The following is a 21,413-nucleotide window of genomic DNA, read 5'->3' as shown; positions in this document are numbered from 1 at the left end:
AGGTGTACACAATGGCGGATACATCTGTTGCAAGGAGTCTATGAGTAAACACACTTTAAAGCACATAGGAGTCTTTACTTAGCCCTGAACATATGGGTTTGGCCTGTGTTTACTTTACAGTAATACAAAATGCACACAGATGTTAAATCCCTATGTATACTGTATTGTGTGTGAACAAACACTATAAGGGTACCTGATGCACGCTACTTGCAAGACACAGTTGTGTCAGTGTGAGCCACATTCTGGTGCCACTTTTCATCCGTTCTAGCTTCACATCCTTGACAGAGATGAATGTCATTGTTGTGCAAATCTTTGGGTCATCCTTTAGTGTGTCTGACTGCTACCATTCAACACCCGGCCGTCTGTTTACTTTCCTGTGTCATGGGAAGACACAGGAGATGAAGCATATGACAGATACTCGGCTTAGATAAACTGATCTATCAGCAAAGTTGGAACAGCTAAAGTACACCCCCTGGGTCAAACGGATTTGTAGTCACATTCAGCACAGGTTTGCTCAGGGAGTCAGGGAACTGTGGTCCAGGCATTGTTTAAAAAAGAAAGAATAAAGTAGCTGCATAATGAATTAGTTCTCATCAGTTTTGACTTTGTGTGTTTTTAATTAAGTTTCAAGTCCCCATCCGCTCAGAAATGTGCCTTGATCCTTTACTGGGATGTTTCAGCTTCACTGTGCAGATTGTGCTCAGCTCAAGTCTCAGTTCATAACCTCAGCGTTTGAGTCCTGGTCTCGTATGCAACATACTTCAATGTGATGTGGAGACCTTGGGGCAGCAAGTCAAAAACAAGGAGATGTGACGTTTCAGGAAGTGTCTGACAGGAAGAATGGAATTTGTGGAAGAATGCACATTGTTAATTAATGTGCTGAAGCATGTCCAGATAAAGAGGCTTTATAGGTTTTGATTACAGCATGCCCTGTGCAAAAAGCTGAGATGTGGGATTCATCCAAATTCACCACTTTCTTTCCTGAATGATTTAAAGAAAACCGTGGCAAGTGTGTTTCATAGCCTCTTTTTTTCAATTATATAAAATTATACATAGTAATGAATGATGGCAAGTTTTATAGTTTGCAAGAGGAGAACTGTCACTCTGTAGCAACACCGTGTGCAAGTGTTTTTGCAGCTCCAACAAATCCAGCAGAGTGAGACATCTTAGTGTCAAGTATGGGGGCTATTCTCCAAACTGAACGTTAATATCACTTCAATAAATGAAACTCAAGGACTTTATGTTTTTGAAGCAGAAACTTCAGTGTTTGAAACAAGAAGTTTGTATAAATATAGTCTGTGAGATTAATAAGTCTGCACCAACTGTGTTTAAGTAACACTTAATATAATCATCATTTAAGTAAGGTCAGTTAAGTATGGGGTCAGACTGGCTATGGGAAGAAAGACATTGTTAAAATACTTGGATCAGGGGAAAAAAAGAGTGTGTGTGTGTGTGTGTGTGTTGTTTTCTTATTAGAAGATTGCAGCACTCCAGGCGTTTTGTGAGACAGTATTCAGTACAAAGTGCATTTAGCTCGTCATTCTCTGTTTAAAGAATATACTGTTGAGATTCTTGATGTCATTGGTCAGATTTGGCAAACACACGAGATGAATAGTGTTCATTGAGCCCACCCAGTGACATATCTCCTCTCGCCCACCCCATTTCTTTCCTCTTCAAATCCAAGCTGGAGTTGTGAAAAGGCGACTCATGTTGGAGCACAGACACATTCACAAAGACAAACTGAACAGGGAATTTTCACCACAGCTTTGCTCCTCTTCACTCTGCGCGCCAGCAGCACTCGTCCATTACGGTGGACGGCGTCAAGAATCTGTGTCCGTTAATGGGTTTTGTCAGGACATGGAACAACTGAGATGGGATAGCTGCACCCTGCGCCCTCATCCACACACACACACACACAGGAGCTGTTTGGTTGAGCAGAACCTCCAGACAGAGAAAGTATGATCTTTCATATCACAATAAATCCAGATTAGGATTTTAATCCAGCCACTTACTCTGATTTATCCCCTTAATCCTCGTCGGCGTGTGTGCATGTGTGAGGGAGAGAGACAGTTACAGAGAGGGGGGGGGCCTTCAACCCAGCCCCGACCAGGCTAAAAATACTGCTCTTTATGTCTTAGTGTTTATTAAACATGATGAATTGTCTCATTACATAAACACGATAGAAGCAGACAGCAGTGAAAAGGCTGAGAAGTGAGCTGCAGGACAGGAAGAGATGGATAGGAGGAGGGATGGAGCAGATCCTGATAGATGGCACATCTGAACTCTGAGACATCTCCACCAAGCTGCTGAGTAAAATCTGTCAGCAAAAAAAAAAAAATAGAATGAAATAAAAGGGTGGAGGCGGACTAGTGCTGTACTAGAGGTTTTCTGACTGTGACCTTACCAGGGGCCACTGGAGAGCTGAGGGAGGGACAATAAAGGGATAGTTCATCCAAAAATGAAAATTCACTCATTATCTCCTAACCCCTATGCCTATGCCAAAACACTTCTGGAGTGTCAGGGGTAAAATTTGCTCGAGCAGAATCCAATTCAATTAATGTCAAGAGTTAGTCCTACTTCGGACGTAATAAAACAACAGAAAAACCATAAAATGCCTCCATACTGCTCGTGTGGTGTCATCCAAGTGTCCGGAAGCCCCAACATTCATATTCGACTCGAAACGAGGTCATTTACACCAAGTTTTTAGACTAAATGTCTGCTCATAGCTTCCAACGAGGTGCATTCAGGGACCGTCGGAAATGCTATCGTCCGCAACCTAGCCACATCTGGTGAACTTTTAGACTTAAATTACCTCGTTTTGAATATAAATGTCGGGGCTTCCGGACACTTGGTTGACACCACACAAGCAATATGGAGGCATGTTATTTTTTGTGAAAGTGTTTTGTGGACTCAAACACTTCATCCACCCCCCCATCGGCATAGGGCTGGGTACAAAATTAGTGAATTTTCATTTCTGGGTGAACTATCCCTTTTAAGAAAATGCACTGCCTGAAATGACAGAGATGGATGCTTGCCAGTGTTGAAGATAATAGTTTTGTCCTGCTTATTAATACGCTCAGCAATTCAGAATGATACCTTACTCAATAGACTCAATGTGACGTTATTTAATGGTGATGATATATCAGATTTTCATTGCAGACAATTGTTGTAGTGTAACTAAATCTATTTACATAAGCTTTTCATGCTGCACGATCAATATGTATTGATAATTATTACATCCCATAAACATGAGCCTTCTTCATTACTTTCACATACAGGTATTTGCCCTGATGGTAGACAGGACTGAAAACCTGTGCCATCTATAGTAATAGATGCAAAGGATGTTGATCTATTTTCAAACTCCCTATTCCTCACTTTCACTCTCTCCCCCTCTTCATCTCTCCCTCTTTCTCCTGCAGAATGTGGAGCTGCCAGACTCTTTCACTGCAGAGCTCAAAGATCTGCTGGAGGGGCTGCTGCAGAGGGATGTGTCCAAGAGGCTCGGCTGCCAGGGCCGAGGGTACGACACACACACACACACGCACACGCACACAAGGATAAAGTGCACATTAAGCCCCGTCACATCTCAGCGTTCATATCCACGGGCGTGGGAATGAATTCATCAATCAGACAGATTTTGTTAGATGTGCTCATTAAGGCCAAAAACAGTGGGTGGTGTGGTTTACAGCCCAGTGAAATCAGACAGAGACAAGACATCAAGTGATCCGATGGAAGACGAGTTCATAACTAATTTCATCAGCCCTGTCATTTTGCATCAGCTTAGGACTAAACCGGAGTGATGGATCACTGTCTGCACTGGGTATTTGGCTAAATAGCAGGATTGTGAGTGTTTGTCAGAGGGGAAGTCATGTGGTAAACACTGCCACCTAGTGTACAAATTTTAATGAACATATTTTTGAACCCCCTCTTTCTCTCTATCACACATGTACACATGCAGAGCCCCTGAGGTGAAGGAGCATCAGTTTTTCAAAGGCATTGACTGGCAGCAGGTGTACCTCCAGAAGGTGAGTGAGCTTCATTTTCTTCTTTTCATCATCTTTTGATCTTTGTGCTGCAGGTGTTTTTTTGTTTTTTTTACAGCTAAAATCTTCATTAAGTCGATATTGTGGATACTGAATCCAGTCGAATTTTTTTTACCTCCACCAAGAAGGTTATGATTTTATCAGCGTTTGTTTATTAGCAGGATTACGTAAAAACTAGAGGATGGATTACCACAGACTTGTGGAAAAGGGTCAGGGAAGATCCCATTAAATTGTGGTGTGGATCTGGATCAGGGGATGGACCTAATAATTTTTTTTTTTCAAGACAACACATTTATTGATATTTTAACTGATTTCCCAGCAAATAATTACTTGATCCTGATGGAAAAGAATTAGGCACATTTAGGAGACTTAGATACATATAATTGTGTGCAATTTGGTACTAGATTAAATTTAAGGGAACTATTTGGCCTCGATGAAAGTATGCACTCTTCTGAGTGGTATTCTAGTTTTGTAATAATATGTGTACAAACATACTCCACTTCTGATATAATGAATACGATGCAGCTGACATGATTTATTCTGGAGTCTAACAACTTGACACATCTGAACGAGTAACTGTTGTTTTAATATAAATTGATCCAAATAAGTTTTTCCAAAATGTTTTTGTCAATATAAATCCAAACAAATTACCTTGATATCTGTATAGGAATGTTCAAAATTAATCTGTTTGGGGTTTGTATTTTCATCCTAATTTCTTCAAAACATGTGTCCAAATGTGCAGTGGCTGTTTGAACAAATGAGAACTGACAAATAATTTCTCTAAATGCTTTTTATCCCTTTGTCAATATAAATATTCCAAACATTTAATGAATGTGTTTTGCACAAATGTTAAAATTTAGAAGGACAAACAAGTTTGAACAAACACATAATTTGTGTTATATGTTAAATTCAACAACACTGTAGAGCAGTTGAAGTCAGCTTTGTTGTGTGTGGAAACAGAACTGAAGACAGCAAACCGCCTCAGTCTTTCCATCAGTTGTCACACTGAAATTCCTCCTGTGCCTCAGTGTGATGCTCTAGTTGTGGACCTTCTCCTGTTACTGAAGAGAATAACATCAGTCCCGCTACAGTACAAAGTACAGTCTGTTGCACTGACACAGATTAAATACATGGGATTAGATCCAACAAATGTACATTTCAACATTTTAAAATATATTCTGTAGAGTTGTATCTTTCTGGTTGCGTTTTATATGGTATGTAAACAGGTAAGCAAAGCCTTAAAATACAGGTTTATCCCATCATAACATCAGATCTGCGTTCATTTTTTATACTTGTATTAGCAATGCTAGGCACAGCAGTGCAGACCTTTCAGACCACCCTCCTACTAAAGTGGATTAATACTCGGATTTAAATGCGCGGTCTGAACAAAGCCACAGGAATTTACATCATAGATTTTGATTTATAGTTTGGATTCAAATTTCATGCGTTGATTTCACAAAGGGAAAACATGGCACAAATATATTCACACTTGATCCTAATTCTGTTCTTCTCTATAAGTGCTTTGATGTTCTTTATCTCAAGTAAATTTATCACTGGAGCTATATCCAGTAACTTGTATTTTATCTGGCTACCGATGAGAGGACTGCTGTCACGCAGCCGCCATATTTACCTGATTTATCTGGTGTGACAGGGAGCAGCAGTGGTGTTGAGATAAAGGTTTGCAGTGCAGATGCCTCTGTAAGATGTGACTAACTGAAGAGCAGGGGTTACTCAGTCGCTTCATGCTGTTGTCACAATCAAATAAAAAGCCATAGTCAGTGGTTAAACATTCCGGTCCGGACAACTTTGTTTTACCAAAATTAATGCAGACTTTATGTTTGCTGTGATGGATTAAAAAAACTCTTTTCGAAGTCTTTACCTTGATTTTCCCTTTTTACTGTACAGAAATCAATGGCTGCCTGTAATGACTCATAAAAAGCAGAACATAAAACGATTGCTATCAAGGTCTTTTAAAGAAAATAATTTATTGTAAACATCGACCCTGGGTAATAAGATGCTGAATCGTACACCTGACGTGTTAGAGATTTACACTGCTCCAAAAAATGAGTCTGTGCTGCATTAGGTCAAGTAATGGTTTCATTTTTAGTGCAACTCTGTACAGCGCTACACTAGTCATTAGTCCATACTGTTGCTATGGTTACCCCACCACTTCAGGGAAGCACTGCTGTGGGACTGTTGTCTGGTTGTGTTGCTCACACTCTCCTGTTTGTCCTCCTGCCACGTCTTCTTTGATTGTCCCTCTCTGAAAATCATGTCTGTGTTCTCTCCCTCTGCCTCCAGTACTCTCCCCCGCTAATCCCCCCCAGGGGAGAGGTGAACGCCGCAGATGCTTTCGACATAGGCTCTTTTGATGAGGAGGACACCAAGGGCATCAAGGTAAAACACTCTCACACATCCCTGTATTACATTTGCTACCCACTTCTCTTCCTCCACAGATGGTTTCTGTGAGTGTCCCATCACTGTAAACAGATGTGTCCTGTATCCCTCTCAGCATTCATTGCTCAAATAATAAAGGGTGTGTGCTCAGCAGCAGGAGAAATCAAATCACCACTGTTATAATAATGTAAATATGGACATTTTCAGTATCTAGAAATGAAGCAACTTGATGGAAACCAGAAAAATGACTTTAGTTTACTCACCGTCTGATTTCCACACACTGTACACACCATGCTTTGGGAGACATCTATCAGCTCTTTAGTAAATGCAACACATTGACTACAGGTGAGAATAAGTAGAGTAAAAACACAAATGCAGACCAAGTCAGCTCTTACAGGTGGTGGGGAGTTAAAGTTTTTTTAAATGACGATTTGAGCAATGTTATAATAATAAGATAATATAGAATAATTACACTATCTGCATTTGGATTGGTTCCCTATTAGCCTCACGTTGTGCAATTCTGTCTGACACCGGGCAGGAAACTTGAGGCTCAATTAAGTACGTGTGCCAGTTCATTACAGAAACAAGAAGAGTTGGGCAGTAGCCATTGATGGCTCTCCCAATGTAGTGGACATGGCAGACAGTGGAAAAACCAGAGTGAATGTGGAAAGTCAAAGTCAGAAAGCAGCCCTTCAACGTGGCTCATAGCCAGTCAGACTATGGAGAGAGCGCCAGAACTGGAGAGGGTCCAAACTGACATTTGTTCTCCGCTTTTATCACAGCACTGTTATCAGAGTTTCTAGTTCAAACTGTGATTCTTGCTATTTTGTTTTCCTGCTTTGGGCTGTAGCCAGACTGATAGTCGTGTAGCGATGTCGTAATCAGCCAACAGTATACTAATACTAAATCTTACAGCCTCTCAGTAGTGAGGCTTTGCTGCTTTTCTTTGTCTAATATCATTTTCATAAATTGCAAATCTTTGAGTTGGAGGGAATTGAAACACATTTCCCCCAGCTTTTCCTCATTTTATTTTATTTAATCGAATAATCAGAAAGACTTCAGCAGGTTAATCAAGAATAAAAAAAGATGAGACAAATGAGAATTAAATTGCCAGTGTCCCAACCCTTAAAAAAACAGCAAAGAATATAAGCTTATATGAAATTCTTACTGTTTCTTGATTGAAATTAGGAGAACAGAAGTTCCCTTATACTGGACATTAGTGACATTTAGTTCAGAATGACCTTCCTGTTGGTTACCATCAAATTATACTGGAGTTAGAACAAGTCTCTTGTATCTATTGGTTGATCAACAGCTTCTCAAATGTGAAGATTTTCAGCTGTTTCTCTGTCATAATTGATAGTTAAATGAAAGACTTCTGGTTTTGGACTGATGAGGAATATGAAACAAAACATTTAAATACATCACCACGGGAAAGTATAGGGGTAGGTTTCACTGAAATAATCAGCAGATTCCTCAATAATAAAAATGTACCTAGTTAAGGCCCACAGTGAGAACAGACAAAGCTGCTGTCAGTGATAAATTGAATTTTTAGGTTTGTGATTTTTGTTTTTTATCTTTCAAAAATTATCATCCAATCTGAAACTCTTATACACACTGTTCACCACCGATAAGCCTCGCACCAGATTTACAGTATGAATCACATCAGTGTCCAATTTCCCATTATTCAAAGAAAGACAGGAAACCAGATCATTGAGCTGCTTCCTTTCCTAAGAAACAAGCGGTCCATACTCTTTAGAATAAACCTTTTAACGGTTACCACAGAAAACGCTGCAGCCTGCTGGCTCCCATGTGGCAGCTATAGAAGCTGTTACAACAACCCAAGACTGCAAGTACTTCCTGGTTTGTTTTCTGATCCCCTGCATGTGCAAGCATTTCACAAAGATGTCGTTCAGACAGCCGTCGCTGCACTGACTTTACCTTCCTGAATCACGGGATGTTGATGAGCTCTCGATCCTTTCACTCTTTCACGATTCTGAAGCAACGGATGGTTTGAAATTAATCAATTCAACACATCATGTAATGTAGTTGTTTCTTCCCTGGGATTTTCTTCCTCCCTCATTTACATTAATGTGGCTGCAATTTCAGTTATTCTTCCTCTGACACCACAGTGCAGGGAAATAAAAGGCACACGCGCCTGTTGAGGTGTCCCTGGACAGCGTTCGTCTTTAACATAGCAGCAATGACAGACATAACTGCGGTGTAGTACGAGAGCATCAAGATGGAGGAGGGAAAGTGCACAGCTCTGGTCCCTTGATGTTAATCCAGTCAGAACAAAATGACTGTTTCTGTGTGAAAGTGAAAGCGGAGCAGGGAGTTTCTTAAAGAGACAGTTAAGGTTTACAGCAGCATCTCTGAACCAGTTTTACACTGAGAGGTGCTTTTAATATTTGAGTGATCTAGATGAGCAGAATAAAATACCTTAGCCTTCATGAAGGTAGTGAAGCGTCAAGAAATGTCAGCTCCAGGCAGCAGGTAATGAATGTGTTTACTCAGTGTTGACTCTTTCACATGACAACACTAGGTGTAATCTACAAATATATGTTAAAAGTGTTTCAAGGTGTTGCTTGATTTGTTTTTGGAGACTGTTTACTTTCCTGCCAAAGTCAGATAACCTTCCTGTAATTTTTGTAAATGAGCTCTGTATCTATTACCAGGCGACAATATTTAATCCTCAGAGTTCAGACACCACTGAACGTCCTGCTCTCTGTACCTGTCTGTTTATGCTCCAGTTGCTGGACAGTGACCAGGAGCTGTACAAGAACTTTCCTCTGGTCATTTCGGAGCGCTGGCAGCAGGAGGTGGCAGAGACGGTCTACGAGGCCGTCAACTCGGACACGGACAAGAGCGAGGCTCGCAAGAGGGCTAAGAACAAGCAGCTGGGCCACGAGGAGGGTAATTATAATAGGCAGGAAATGACAAGATGACCGATTTTAACACACAAACACAGCAGCAGAAGTTCTGACCGTGTGTATCTGTGCAGACTACGCCCTGGGTAAAGACTGCATAATGCACGGCTACATGTTGAAGCTGGGGAACCCGTTCCTAACTCAGTGGCAGCGTCGATACTTCTATCTCTTCCCAAATCGTGTGGAGTGGAGGGGGGAGGGCGAGTCGCGGGTGAGTATTCCTCATAGCACATACGTTTCCTCGCATGTCCATGTCCACGTTCTTGTGTGCGAGTTCGATATCTGTCTGTCTGTCCTGAAGTGATGACGTTGTGTTACTGCTCATTTTTCTGTCGGTGTATGAATGTTGTCTGTCTGTCTCTGTCCTGATTCCACACTTGAAGGGCAACTGGCTAAAACATTTTAAAAAGCAGAGCGACGGGGTGAGTGTTTAAACACCAGGTCCTGGCCCCTGCTGTGTCCCCAGAGTCCCTGCTGTAGAGAATAGTCCACCTACCTGCTTCAGACTCAATAGAGAGTTTCAGTCTTTATGGCCTCATCAAACTGCTGCAAGTAGCTGAACTAAAAGGAGAGCCCCCCTGAGAGGCGTTCGAGTGCTGGACCTCTGTTTTGGTGCAGAGCTGGTTCCAAGTCTTTAGAACCTGTGTTAACCCTTTGAACCCCAACTAACACAAGAATCAACTCAGTATCTTTGACATTGGTTCAGAATTTCACACGGAACAGATTTTAATGTTACTGCTCAAACATTCATATTAAGTTTTGTTTTTAGTGTTGATACATAAAAACTGCACTGAACCTACGTCACATGCCACTTTTCAAGTTTGACCAAAACAAATTGTTTCATGTAGAAATAGATCTGATATTTATGTAAAAACCTGTGGACATAAATACCTAGAGTATGTGCAGGACCACTGACTTGACATGTGAGGGCATTTTCAACAGCTAAACTAATCCTGATATTCCACGTTCACTTTGGTTGATGGATCCAGGTCATGAGTTTTATGTCTTGTCAAAAGTTAAACTGCTGCACAGAGGTTAATATTTATCTTTTACTGCCCTTGAAAATAATTTGAACTTAATTACCAGGTAGAACTTTTTATTTTAAAGGCCCCATATAGTGTAAAATACATTTTCCGGGCTTCTACTATCCGCAGTTACTTGAAGGGGGTCAGTAGGGACCCTCAAAGTATGAAAACCCTAACCCACTCCGCGGACTTTTTCACTCAGTGCATTCTAAGAAATATGTTATTGAAACGGGTCGTTTCTTACTTCCTCCCCCGTATGAGTCATATGGGTTCGCACTTGTCACTCAGCCCCACCCAGCCGGTACCAGTCCAGGCTCCGAAACCACGTTTTTTTGTTTCTAATTGAGTTTCGCTGCTAAATTTCCTCACTGTTTTGTATTGTACAGTGTGACAAATAAGATCTTGAATCTTAAATCATGAACTATAGAAATAGATAATTCATGTTCCAAAGTATTTCCAGAGCCCTCTGACTACACATGGCCTAATACCTACAGTCATTGCCATAAGGGAGTAAGGTCCTTGCCTTTGGTTCAAAGGGTTAACAGCATTTTTAACACTAAGAATTTAATTGAGAACATGCAGGTCTTTTGTATTGCACAGTTCTCAAGCTGTGACTGTGGCTACATCCACACTACTACATTTTAGCTTTAAAAGTCATCACTTTTGCTTTGGTTCGCTTGCTCTCTCCACACTACTCTGGAGTTTTCAAATGCCTAAAAAGGATAACATTGAATTACTGGCCCAAGTTTAGTTTGAAAACTCCGGCTCTGCATTGTTGTCTGGATAGTCACCAATGGAAAGAATGACACAGTCACCTGTATTCGCTTCCTGATTGGTCCTATAGGGTCACAGCTTCACCAGCAGTGAAGGCAAAGTGTTGTTTACATTAACTGTCAGTAACAGTTCCACCTCGTCGTTGGTCCAAGAAATGAAATCCCTGTTCTTACTTTTCACCATGGATGTTCCTCATTTCTACCATTTTCTGTAACTTAGCAACAGACTGCAGAGTAGACAATCTGCTTCCTGTTTACATCTGCACGCACAAACCCAGTGTACATGAATGGTCATGTGACGTACGGACAGGAATTATTACTGATACAGAGCTAAAACTCTCATATGGAAAGGGACCGTTGTGGTTTGAAAATGCTGTTTCAAACCAACACGCATTAGTGTGTGGCTGTAGCCTGTGTGTTACAGCTGTGTGAGATTATTATTATTATTGTTCCAGGATATTACCGGACTTGTTTTTGCCTTCAAATCTAAAGCATCATCCCCACGGCTCTGCAGTAACTGTTGTTCACTCAACTGGAAGCCAACTGTGCAACTGTAGTCTCTCAGCTTCAGCCCTAATGCATCATAATCTGTGTTCTGCTCTGTGCGCTTTCCCTTTGCTAATTTTATATTGGCCAATTTTGTTCACAGCAAAACCTGCTGACGATGGAGCAGATAGTGACGGTGGAGGAAACGCAGATTAAAGACAAGAAATGTATCCTGCTGCGCATCAAAGGAGGGAAGCAGTTTGTGCTGCAGTGTGAGGTAGGACTGCTTTTATTTCCCAACCCGCGTCGACAGGATGAAGACAGAGAGCTGATCCCTTGATTTGATTTTATCTTTTGTTCTGTGTGCAGAGTGATCCCGAGTTTGTGCAGTGGAAGAAAGAGCTGACCGAAGCGTTCACAGAAGCCCAGAAGCTGCTGCGTCGTGCCCCAAAAGTCATCGGGAAAGGGCGGACTGGAGTGGTGGAGCTCTCCAAACCTCCCCTCACGCACCGCAATAGCAATGGCCTGTGAATACACATACACCAACATATACACACACATATATATATATATAAATACACAGAACACACACACACTTACACACAAACACACAAACACACACTGCAATCCACCTCCCTCCCTTCCCCCCTCCTCATCAGCCACAGGACATTTGCTCTGACACCTTCCCACCGATCGCCCACGACGCCTCGCAGTGTGTCAGCGGAGCATGCCCACCAGCCTCTTGCAGAACGCACACTTTCAACATGACGACCAATCATGAGCACGATATCGTTTTTTTTCTGCCATGGGACCTTGCCAGTCATGGAGAGGGAGAAAGGACAAGGCAAGGAGAGAGACAACATTCAGGAGGACCCTGCACGTGAAGAACCTCTGCATTAAAGTGACTTGGATGTAACGCTCCTCTCTTTCTCTTTATCACTCCCCTCCCCTTGTCCCCCCCCACCACTACCCACCTTACTAGGTTTGAATCAGGTGAATTCGTAACCAGGACCCGCAGTAGCCTGACAGACTCCTCAAAAAGCCCACGGAGCTAAAGCTCTGATTACTGTCGCTCAGCTGAGATGAGACCAGGCTTTACTGGGGAATGTATTTCTGCGAGAGAGAGAAAAAAAGGCTGCTCCACTGGTTCTTCTCATCCCTCCCTCTAACCATTTCTCCCTGCATTATTACATTAAGTGCATAAAGTGCCAACATCAATATTTACTTCAGTCACCTGAGCACCCAGAAGGACCTGCTCTGTGGCAGATGCCCCCCCCCCCACACTCAATCCAGACACACAGAGGAGGGGGGGTTTGCAGCAGTAGTGGGGATGGTTGATCATTCCAGTGCAGACAACCGGAAGTACAAGGACCACAGACTCTTTCAGATTGGCTCTTGTACAGCCAGTTACCATAGAGACTGATATTTCATTGGCTGACAAACGGCAGCCGGTTGCTATGGGAACCATGAAGACTGGTATACATGGGAATTGGTAACCACAGACAACGGTATAACTATTGTGTATGAAGGCTACACTTGCAGAGAAAGAGATGATAGCATATGTAGGGGAGGGAGGGGGTGAGGAAGAGTGTATATAAACAACCCTTTCTCTGTGCATCTCCAGTGTTCTAGTCTAACGTGTTTGCATTATCGGGCACTTCTGTGTCTGCCTGTTTGTGAATCTGTCCTGGCTTTTAGGGAAGAGGAAGAGGCTTGTTTTCCTGCTGGGAGGGGGAGGTTGGGTGGGGGAGGGAGGTTGGGGACAGGCAGAAGCGTGACAGCTTTCAGTCACTGGCATCGCTGCATTAGCTCAGTTGGACTGTGTGTGTGTTTGAATACGAGGAGGGGAAATCCTCTTAAGGGTCAAACAACACGCTCTGTGTTCGTGCACGGCAGCGTGCGCCTCGTGTCTCCATCTCAGCGGCAAGTGGAAGTAACGGTTTACCTTGCCGCTCACACACAGTCGCCATCGTAGGTTTACGATTGCAGTCGGTCTGTTGTGGAAGGTGCGGTTGCAGTGAGGGAAATAAAGAGGAAGAGCTGAAACTAATTAAAGGAGTAATCCACCTTCAAACAGACCAAACACAACGATGTTAGCGGCATTTCAGGTGTTTTTTTCTTTTCTTTTCTTCTTTTCTCGAAAACTAGTTTTTGCGCTCGTTCCTTCAACCTGCCTCATCTGCATATATTCCTGTATTGGTTGAATTGGCCTACATTTCCCACAATGCCTGTGGACAGCAGCTAGAGTCGTTTGTCCTTCTAGGAAAAGAGTGAAAAGGTTTTTTCCAGGAGAAAAACCAAGAAACATTATGTTGAGCTGGTCTGTGGATTAATCTGCCCTTCCTTTTCTACATCTATATTTAATGGTTCTATAAACTAGCAAATTCCTGTTATAATACCTCACAATCTGGTGAGATGTATTCATAAATCCCCAGAAATACTGTTTACAATCACATGTGACAAAAAATCTGCATCAAATCTGGAGTTTACTGTTCATATTCTAAGAAAAGGGAGCATCCACCACACCAGTGTTTCTCTATAGCCAGGAAGGTTCAGGTGAAGGTAAAGCTCCTGCTGTGTGACTCAGAAAACAAAAGTCGGTGTGACGTCGCTGTTGCAACGAGCTTAAATCGCCGCTCTGACCATAATGGATGCATGTTAGTGTGACGTCAGCCTGCTCACATGAAGAAAACACACCAACAGCAGCAGTGTTTCAGGACTTTTCCTCGGTCTTTCTCTATGATCTTACTCTCCTGAATGGGACACAGCTCAGATTGGGTGAAACCTTTTTTTGTCTTTCCTTCTAATTATCGGGAGCTTTCACGGTTTCACCCGCATTGTTGTCAACCTCATTGAAGTTTGTACACGGAGGGCAGAAACGCGCACAACCGTAGTGCTGAAGAACACACAGCAGAGCAGTGGGAACAGGAACTAGTGTCTTTATAAATTTCAGGGTTATTTTTTTTTTTTCATGCAGTACAGTGTCCTTGTCTGTGATGTCCATGCATTTCCACAGCTGTGATGTATGACCTGCAGTAGGAAAAGGGTTGATTAGGGGTGCATTGTGATTATTATTATTATTATTTTCTTTGTAGCCTTTACCAGTCAGGGGGAGATATTATGATCTTATAGAGAAATTTTGTCACCTCTCAAGGTGTCTTTTATTTTTGTAAACCAAAATGGTTTTTATTGTTTTCATTGAAATGTATGTTGTTGCACCTTTTTAGCCCAATGTGTTACTTAATAGTTGTTAAATGTGCCAAATAACTGTTGCTGATTGAGTGGAACCAATGGGAAGCCTCGTTTTCTCAACTTTTGACCCTTCTCACAATGGACATGGCAGAGGTGTAGATGAAAAGTTAAAAAATTAAAACACACAAATACATATACACACACACACATAAACTTTGCGGTGGGATTTTTGAAGGGTACAAAACTGTGACCAAACATTTTCTGGAGAAGAGGAGTGTTTTTTTGTGTTTGCACGCTTTTTGGCTTTCCACCATGTTGCCATTGGGACTCGCATTGACACGCATACACTCACACACACACATCGCTCAGCTCTACTCCCAACTTGCTCCTGAAGAGTTTTCTTTCACACTGTATGTATATCACGTGAGTGTAAGAGCATACCTGTGCGTCATTATCGCTTTGTATGTTCATCCGGTGGAATTTCTTATTTTTTCTTGTCATACACAGATTCTCAGCACACGCTAACACACACAAGACAATTTTAAAAGGTTGGCATATAGGTGAAAAAAAATCAAAGTATATATAAATATATGTGTATATGAAATGACAAAATGCTCTAGGTTTATTTAAAAGATTTAATGTAGAAAACAAAATGAACTTGTTCAGGGGAGGTCGGGTTTTTTTTTTTTTTGATGTGAGTATAATTGTTTGTGGTGAAGACTTCAGCTCGAATCTTGCACATAAAGACTTTAGATATTGTACCTGCGAGTTCCAGATGATTATTTTTGTTTGAATACCGGACTCTTTGCTCTTTCATATTTATTGCGTGTGTGGGGAGCTCTCTCTCTCTCCTCCACGTGTTGGAGCTCTCAGCCGAGAGCTCGCTGTAGAAAATCCTCCGATTTGCGCCCATCAGAAACCCTTTGTTTTGTTTTTCATATGCCACAGACAAACACAAATACTACTGGCTTTGGGTTGTTATTATTACCATTAAGGTTATGATAATACTGATATATAATTGATAATATTATTCAATGATTATTAGTAAATTTATTTTATTTCAAAGATTTGTTTTGTTTTGTTTTTTTGCGACAGATAGGAAGTTACGTGTTGGACTGCTTGTAAAAACAGTTCATGAATAAAAATCCTTTTTCCGTGTTGCCTTCTGTCACATTTGCTTTGCTGTGTATCAACGTTTTATTCTGGTCATATTATGGCCAGATTTTTTTCTCTAATTATGATTTTCGATATGCTCAAAAGTTCATGTTTGCCCTCAACTAGCTTGACCAAAACAATCTCAATTTAAAGCAGCATTATTTAACTATTTTACTTTAAAATAACATCTTCAACATCCTGTGGATGTCACACTGAGCTGTAACAGGGAGACTGGTTGCTCTCACATTTAAGAGTCAGTTGTTCCGGACAGAGTGGGCACATTGATGATGTTTCTAACAAACGACACACAAAACTGAAAGAAGCAAAAAGAAAACAAAAAACCTCAGAATAACAAAGAGGTGTCGTACACGGTGAAGAAGCAGATGAAGATGTCAATTTTGAAAGACGATGAGATTTGAAAGCTTTTGGCAATAAGGGCTGATGGTGGTCTCCATTTGCTGTGAAAGAAATAAGAAATAGCATGTGATTTACACAGTGGAATTTGTACGGTATCTCCTGCATCCTCTATCCAGACGTCGCCCCTCGCCTGAACGCTCCTTCTTCATTGTTCATGTGTGAAAGGCAAACCACAGAGAAACTCTGGACCCTGAAAACGGCTTTACTGAGTGAGAGGCAGTGACTCAAACTTCCTGGCAAGTTTAATAGTAACGTTGATCTGTCAATGAGTCAAAAAGACTACAAGCCGGTGAACATGAAAACCACTGAACTGCTCCAACCCTGAGCCCCACAGATTGAATCACCTCTTGTGGCTGCAGAGGGCGCTGCTGCTCAGTAGAACTTTCTTTGTGGTTCACTTACTTGTTGTCTCTAGCCGTCAGCCATATCATGCATGGGATGTACTAGAAGTAAAAGAGAGAGGAAGAAAATAAAGAAAGAAAATACTGTATATGAAACCAAAACATCTACTTAACACGTACGTCAGCATCCATCATCACTACTGCAGGGGAACTCCATCAGCCAGTGAAGAGTGTGACAGGGAGAACGCTCTGGACCTCTAATACCGTGAACCCTGAAAATGTTACTTTGACAAAAGATTCCCAACTCAAGGTCCACCTCCTTGCACCATATCATATGATAGATTTCAATTATGAACTTTCATTCTTGAAGCCAACATCCACCCAGAGTCCTAACAGATCCATCTCTATGACAACTGAGCCAACTCCATCCAATGATGAAAGCCCTGTGAAAAAAGACCTCTGGAGTCGTACTCTGTGTTGTCTTTTACTACTTCTTGTTTGTTTTGGTTTAGAAGATCATAAAGTTTGTACCTTTTTTAAAGTTTCGGTTTAACAAAACGATCACTTCAGTCTGTTGGCCTGTTTGCAGACGATGAACAGAACCTGCATCCTGAACTTCGGATCCTGCTCCTCAGAAAGTATGTAATTATTGTAAATATTCTTTTCATGGAGTAACATGAATTAAAGTTTAAACCAATAGAGCGCAGCAGAGCAGCAATTTGCCAATTCACCTTTAACTGATGTTCCTGTTAAGTAAATCCCTGATTTTAGCTGCAGTTGTGCAGATGACAGTGTTGTTCACTTCCCCACTTTTACTTACTAATACTCATTCTATTGCATATAACCACACACTAATTGTGATGCAGTTTCTATAATAGACGACCAAGATATTTACAGGTATATGGACAGTGAACAGCCTGTGTTCACCCTGCATCAGTCTCCACATCCCATCAAAGAAAGACAGCAACATTTCCTTCTTAATACTGATTTGGGTTTTTTGTTTTCTGGACCTCTTCTGTTTATTTAGTTGAACAGTCTGCTCTGAGAATTCCTCATTTTGTCACTTCTCTAGTGTGAACACACAGAAGCTGCTCAGGACAAGCGCTGAATGCAGTGTGGATGTGGGTCACTTTATTCTCGTGGCTCGGTGAAACGACCTTAGAGCTGTGCGCTCCGTTTGGCTTAGTGGTTCAGCTTCACAATTATTATAAATGTGCCTATTAATTATCTTCGTGCATAGGATTGCAAAAATCAACACCTTATTCCAGCCCACTGGTTGCACTGGAGTTGAAGCTCCAGTGTGTAGGATTAATCTGTCTATCAGTAGAAATGTAATGTACTGTTTTCATTAGTGTATAAAAACCTGAAACTAAGAATTGTTGTCTTTTGACAGCCTCAGAATGAGTCCACCATGTTTCTACAGTAGCTCTGAATGGACAAAACAAACAAACACTACAGAGGGTCTTACATATTTTAATTTGACTTGGAGGCCACTGTCCGTTCTGCTAGATGTCACTAAATCTAATATACTGAACCTTTAATGGGGACTTGCTTTGAACAAGGCACATACTCGTTGTAGGTGGGGGTGTCAGCAGGGGCTTAACTGCGCTTGTGTTAGACCCCTGGGGCCCCAAACGGGGGGATCCAGCCATTCTGTCCAGTACAGGCACCACAGGCCAAAAACAACCACAGATCCACTGGCTCACTGTGTCTGAGTCAAAGCTACATTGGTCTCTAGTACATTTGTTTTCAGATTTTTTTTAATTTCCAGGCCTGTCGGTCTCTAACAGTGTGTTGTTGCTGTTTGGCACAGGAAAGAAGAGAGCCAGTGGACTGTGTGGTTTGTGTTCACCTTGTTTGATGAAAACAGCTCCCTGCTGCATCTGGAAACACTGAGGCTGAACTAATAGTTGAAGCTAAAAAAAAATGAGAACCAATGTCAGAAGAGACCCACAGCTCTGTGGAGCTGCTGAGCTGGGTCACTCTGAGGTGACGCCTAGAAAAATGTTACATAAGAAAAATAGAATTTAGCTTTTGACCTCTTTCGCTTGGAAAAAAAACAAATCAAGCTTCATCTACCACAAACAGTGTTTATCTAACTTCAAATTGATTGGTTTGTTAAGTTGATTGTGTTTGTCTTGCACCAGGCAGACTCCATTAGCCTGCTTTGGGCTTATTGATGTTTGGTCCCATCTCATTGCACCACTAAACAAGATCCCCCCCCCTGTACAGTTTCAAGTTTTGGGCTCAGAGCTGTTCATGGATTAGATAAAGAGGGAAAACGTCACATATTAGATCAGTTCACTGTTTGTTTCCCTTTTCCAACTCACACTATAAACTTAAAGAAGTATTTATTATTGTAATGTCCCCAACTTTAACCAGACCTTAAAATTAAAAGTTGTTTAACTCTTCAGATTTCACAGCCCTTGTTTCAACCAATCAAGCAATAATCAATTACAAACACATTTTGTGCAACTTCTGTGGCGGACATACCTCTCCCCTCACAAACAACTGAAAAGCCAAAGGAGACTTGAATCAGGAGAGTTTTCATTTTTCAGGGTTGTGTGAAGATTTGAGTCCACTACAAACCAAAACACACCTGAAGTTGCTCTACCGAGGTCCGAGTGTCCCACATGTGTAATTCAAGAGGCTCAGGAGGTAGAGCGGGGTGTCCACTAACCAGAGGGTCAGTGATTCGATCACAGTCTCCACAATTCCATGCGCTGAAGTGTCCTTGGACAAGACACTGAACTCCAAAATGCATTTTATGAAAGTGTGTGTTAATGGGTGAATGGAAAAACTGTTGGTCATCGAGACGCTAGAAAAGTGCTATATAATATAATATAAATACCTTTCATCCAAACCACGATCTTTCACCAACCGAGTCGTTCTTGTGTCAGAACCAAACCTTCATCACAATTAGTTGTGACTATGTTGTCTCGTCATAACAAGTCTTCTTATTTCAACCAATGTTCTTCTCTCTATTTGAGTGCATGTTTTGACTTTTAGTGCAGTAGTGACCCCTCCTGGTTGTTCTGCAGCAGTAATTGCAAGGAAGTTAATGAGAAGAGATAGAGATTCTCCCTCCCCGCACACACACACACACACACACACACAGCCCCACTCCAATTCATGCACAGAATGCATGATTGGGTAAATAAAACAGGAAAAAAAGCTATCAGAAATCATAAAACCACGAAATTTATAAAAATGCTAAAAAAAGAGGATCTATTGAAGTGTATAAAATAGTATTGAAATAGCTTAAAGGGATAGCTCACTGAAAAATGAAAATGTACTCATTATCTATTCACCACTATGCTGATGGAGGAGTGAGTGAAGTGTTTGATTCCATAAAACACTTATGTAGTTTCAGGGGTAAGCAGCGTTGCAGCCAAATCCAATACAATTGAAGTAAACGGGACCCCTTTTTCAAATGTAAAAAAAAAACCTATCACACCTCCATAGTGCTCGTGTGCTGTCATCAAAGTGTCGACATTCATATTCGACTCAAAACAACGTCACATACACCTTGTTTAAAGCATAAAAGTCCTCTGATATCCTCCTCAGAGGCACGTTCACGCTGGAAAACCACACATACTCTCGCCCAAGGGCACTATGCCTTTAAGATATATGGATAAATAAAATCCAACGCTACAGACTACAAAGGTAGGTCTTGTGTTTTTACTGACATTATTTGTCTGTATATATTTTCATCACTTTTCAGATAAACAGAGGAAACTTTAAGTTTTGCAGTAAACTGAGTCATCATTAGCTAAAGTAGCGATCAGGTTACAACACTGCTGAACTTTGAGGTCAGCATATACAGTTGAAGCCTTGTATTATGCTTTACAGCATTATGCTGTAGCATGCACTCCTCTGAACCAGCGACAGACAAAAGAGCTTTTCTTTTCTTTTCTGGTTGTTCATCCATTTTTTTGATGTTTGTCCGTCCGTCCATTCTCATGAGCACAATATCTCTGCAACACCTTGAGGGACTGTCTCCACAACTGGCAAAAATGCTCATTTTGACTCAAAGATGAACCGATCAGAAAAAGGTTGAGGTCACCGTGACTTCAGGACACAATGATGAGGTTACCTGCTGGTGGCGCTACAGGAAAAGTCAGAGGTTCACCAAAGTCAGTGGGATTAAACAGATGAGTCCCATAAATATCTGAGGCAGATTTCATGACAATCCATACAGTGGTTGTTGAGCTGCACTGAGCCCCTAACAAACATTTCCATCACTCCCCGGTCCTCACAGACACCAGGAGGCTCCTCCTCCTCCTCCTCCCCCCTCGCCCCCAGCTGGAGCTGTCCATCAAACTGGACAGCTGACGCGGTGCAGATCTGCACATGTGCACTTGTGTCCTCTGTGGGGGAACAGCCGGTGTCTGCTGTCAACCCCCCACGTCACCTCACCCCACCCCACCCCCCCTACATTCACACACCTCAAGAAACAAGTTTGAGTTAATGTTAAAAACAAGGGCTTTGTCTGAAATATGGATTGTTTCATGTTTCCTTGATGTGTCTCACTTCTCAGTCATTCAGTGTCCACCAGGTCTCCAAACAGGGACTTCTCACCCTCCTCCCCCCCGTGCCTGCAGATATTTATAGAGGAATCGTCTGTCAACCATGTCCTGTTGCTTATCAGAGTGTG

General features: G+C 41.7%; 1 protein-coding gene across 2 annotated transcripts in view; it reads left to right on the top strand.

The window, feature by feature from the left end:
* Positions 1-16,003, top strand: part of grk3 (G protein-coupled receptor kinase 3) — a 60,732-nt gene extending 44,729 nt beyond the window's left edge. Inside the window, exons 15-22 of one of the 2 annotated variants that reach the window (XM_035184271.2) lie at positions 3,420-3,520; positions 3,959-4,025; positions 6,345-6,440; positions 9,191-9,353; positions 9,442-9,578; positions 9,751-9,789; positions 11,815-11,928; positions 12,021-16,003. In XM_035184271.2, the coding sequence (XP_035040162.1) occupies positions 3,420-3,520; positions 3,959-4,025; positions 6,345-6,440; positions 9,191-9,353; positions 9,442-9,578; positions 9,751-9,789; positions 11,815-11,928; positions 12,021-12,182 (879 nt within the window). In that variant the 3' untranslated portion in view covers positions 12,183-16,003. The remainder of the gene's footprint in view (positions 1-3,419; positions 3,521-3,958; positions 4,026-6,344; positions 6,441-9,190; positions 9,354-9,441; positions 9,579-9,750; positions 9,790-11,814; positions 11,929-12,020) is intronic. The other variant, XM_035184272.2, reaches the window with a different exon arrangement.
* The last annotated feature ends 5,410 nt before the right edge of the window (positions 16,004-21,413 follow it).

Source organism: Hippoglossus stenolepis, chromosome 18, assembly GCF_022539355.2.
Source record: "Hippoglossus stenolepis isolate QCI-W04-F060 chromosome 18, HSTE1.2, whole genome shotgun sequence".
Taxonomy (NCBI): domain Eukaryota; kingdom Metazoa; phylum Chordata; class Actinopteri; order Pleuronectiformes; family Pleuronectidae; genus Hippoglossus; species Hippoglossus stenolepis.
Note: the sequence above shows the minus strand (reverse complement) of the source record. Positions and strands in the feature narration are given on the sequence as shown.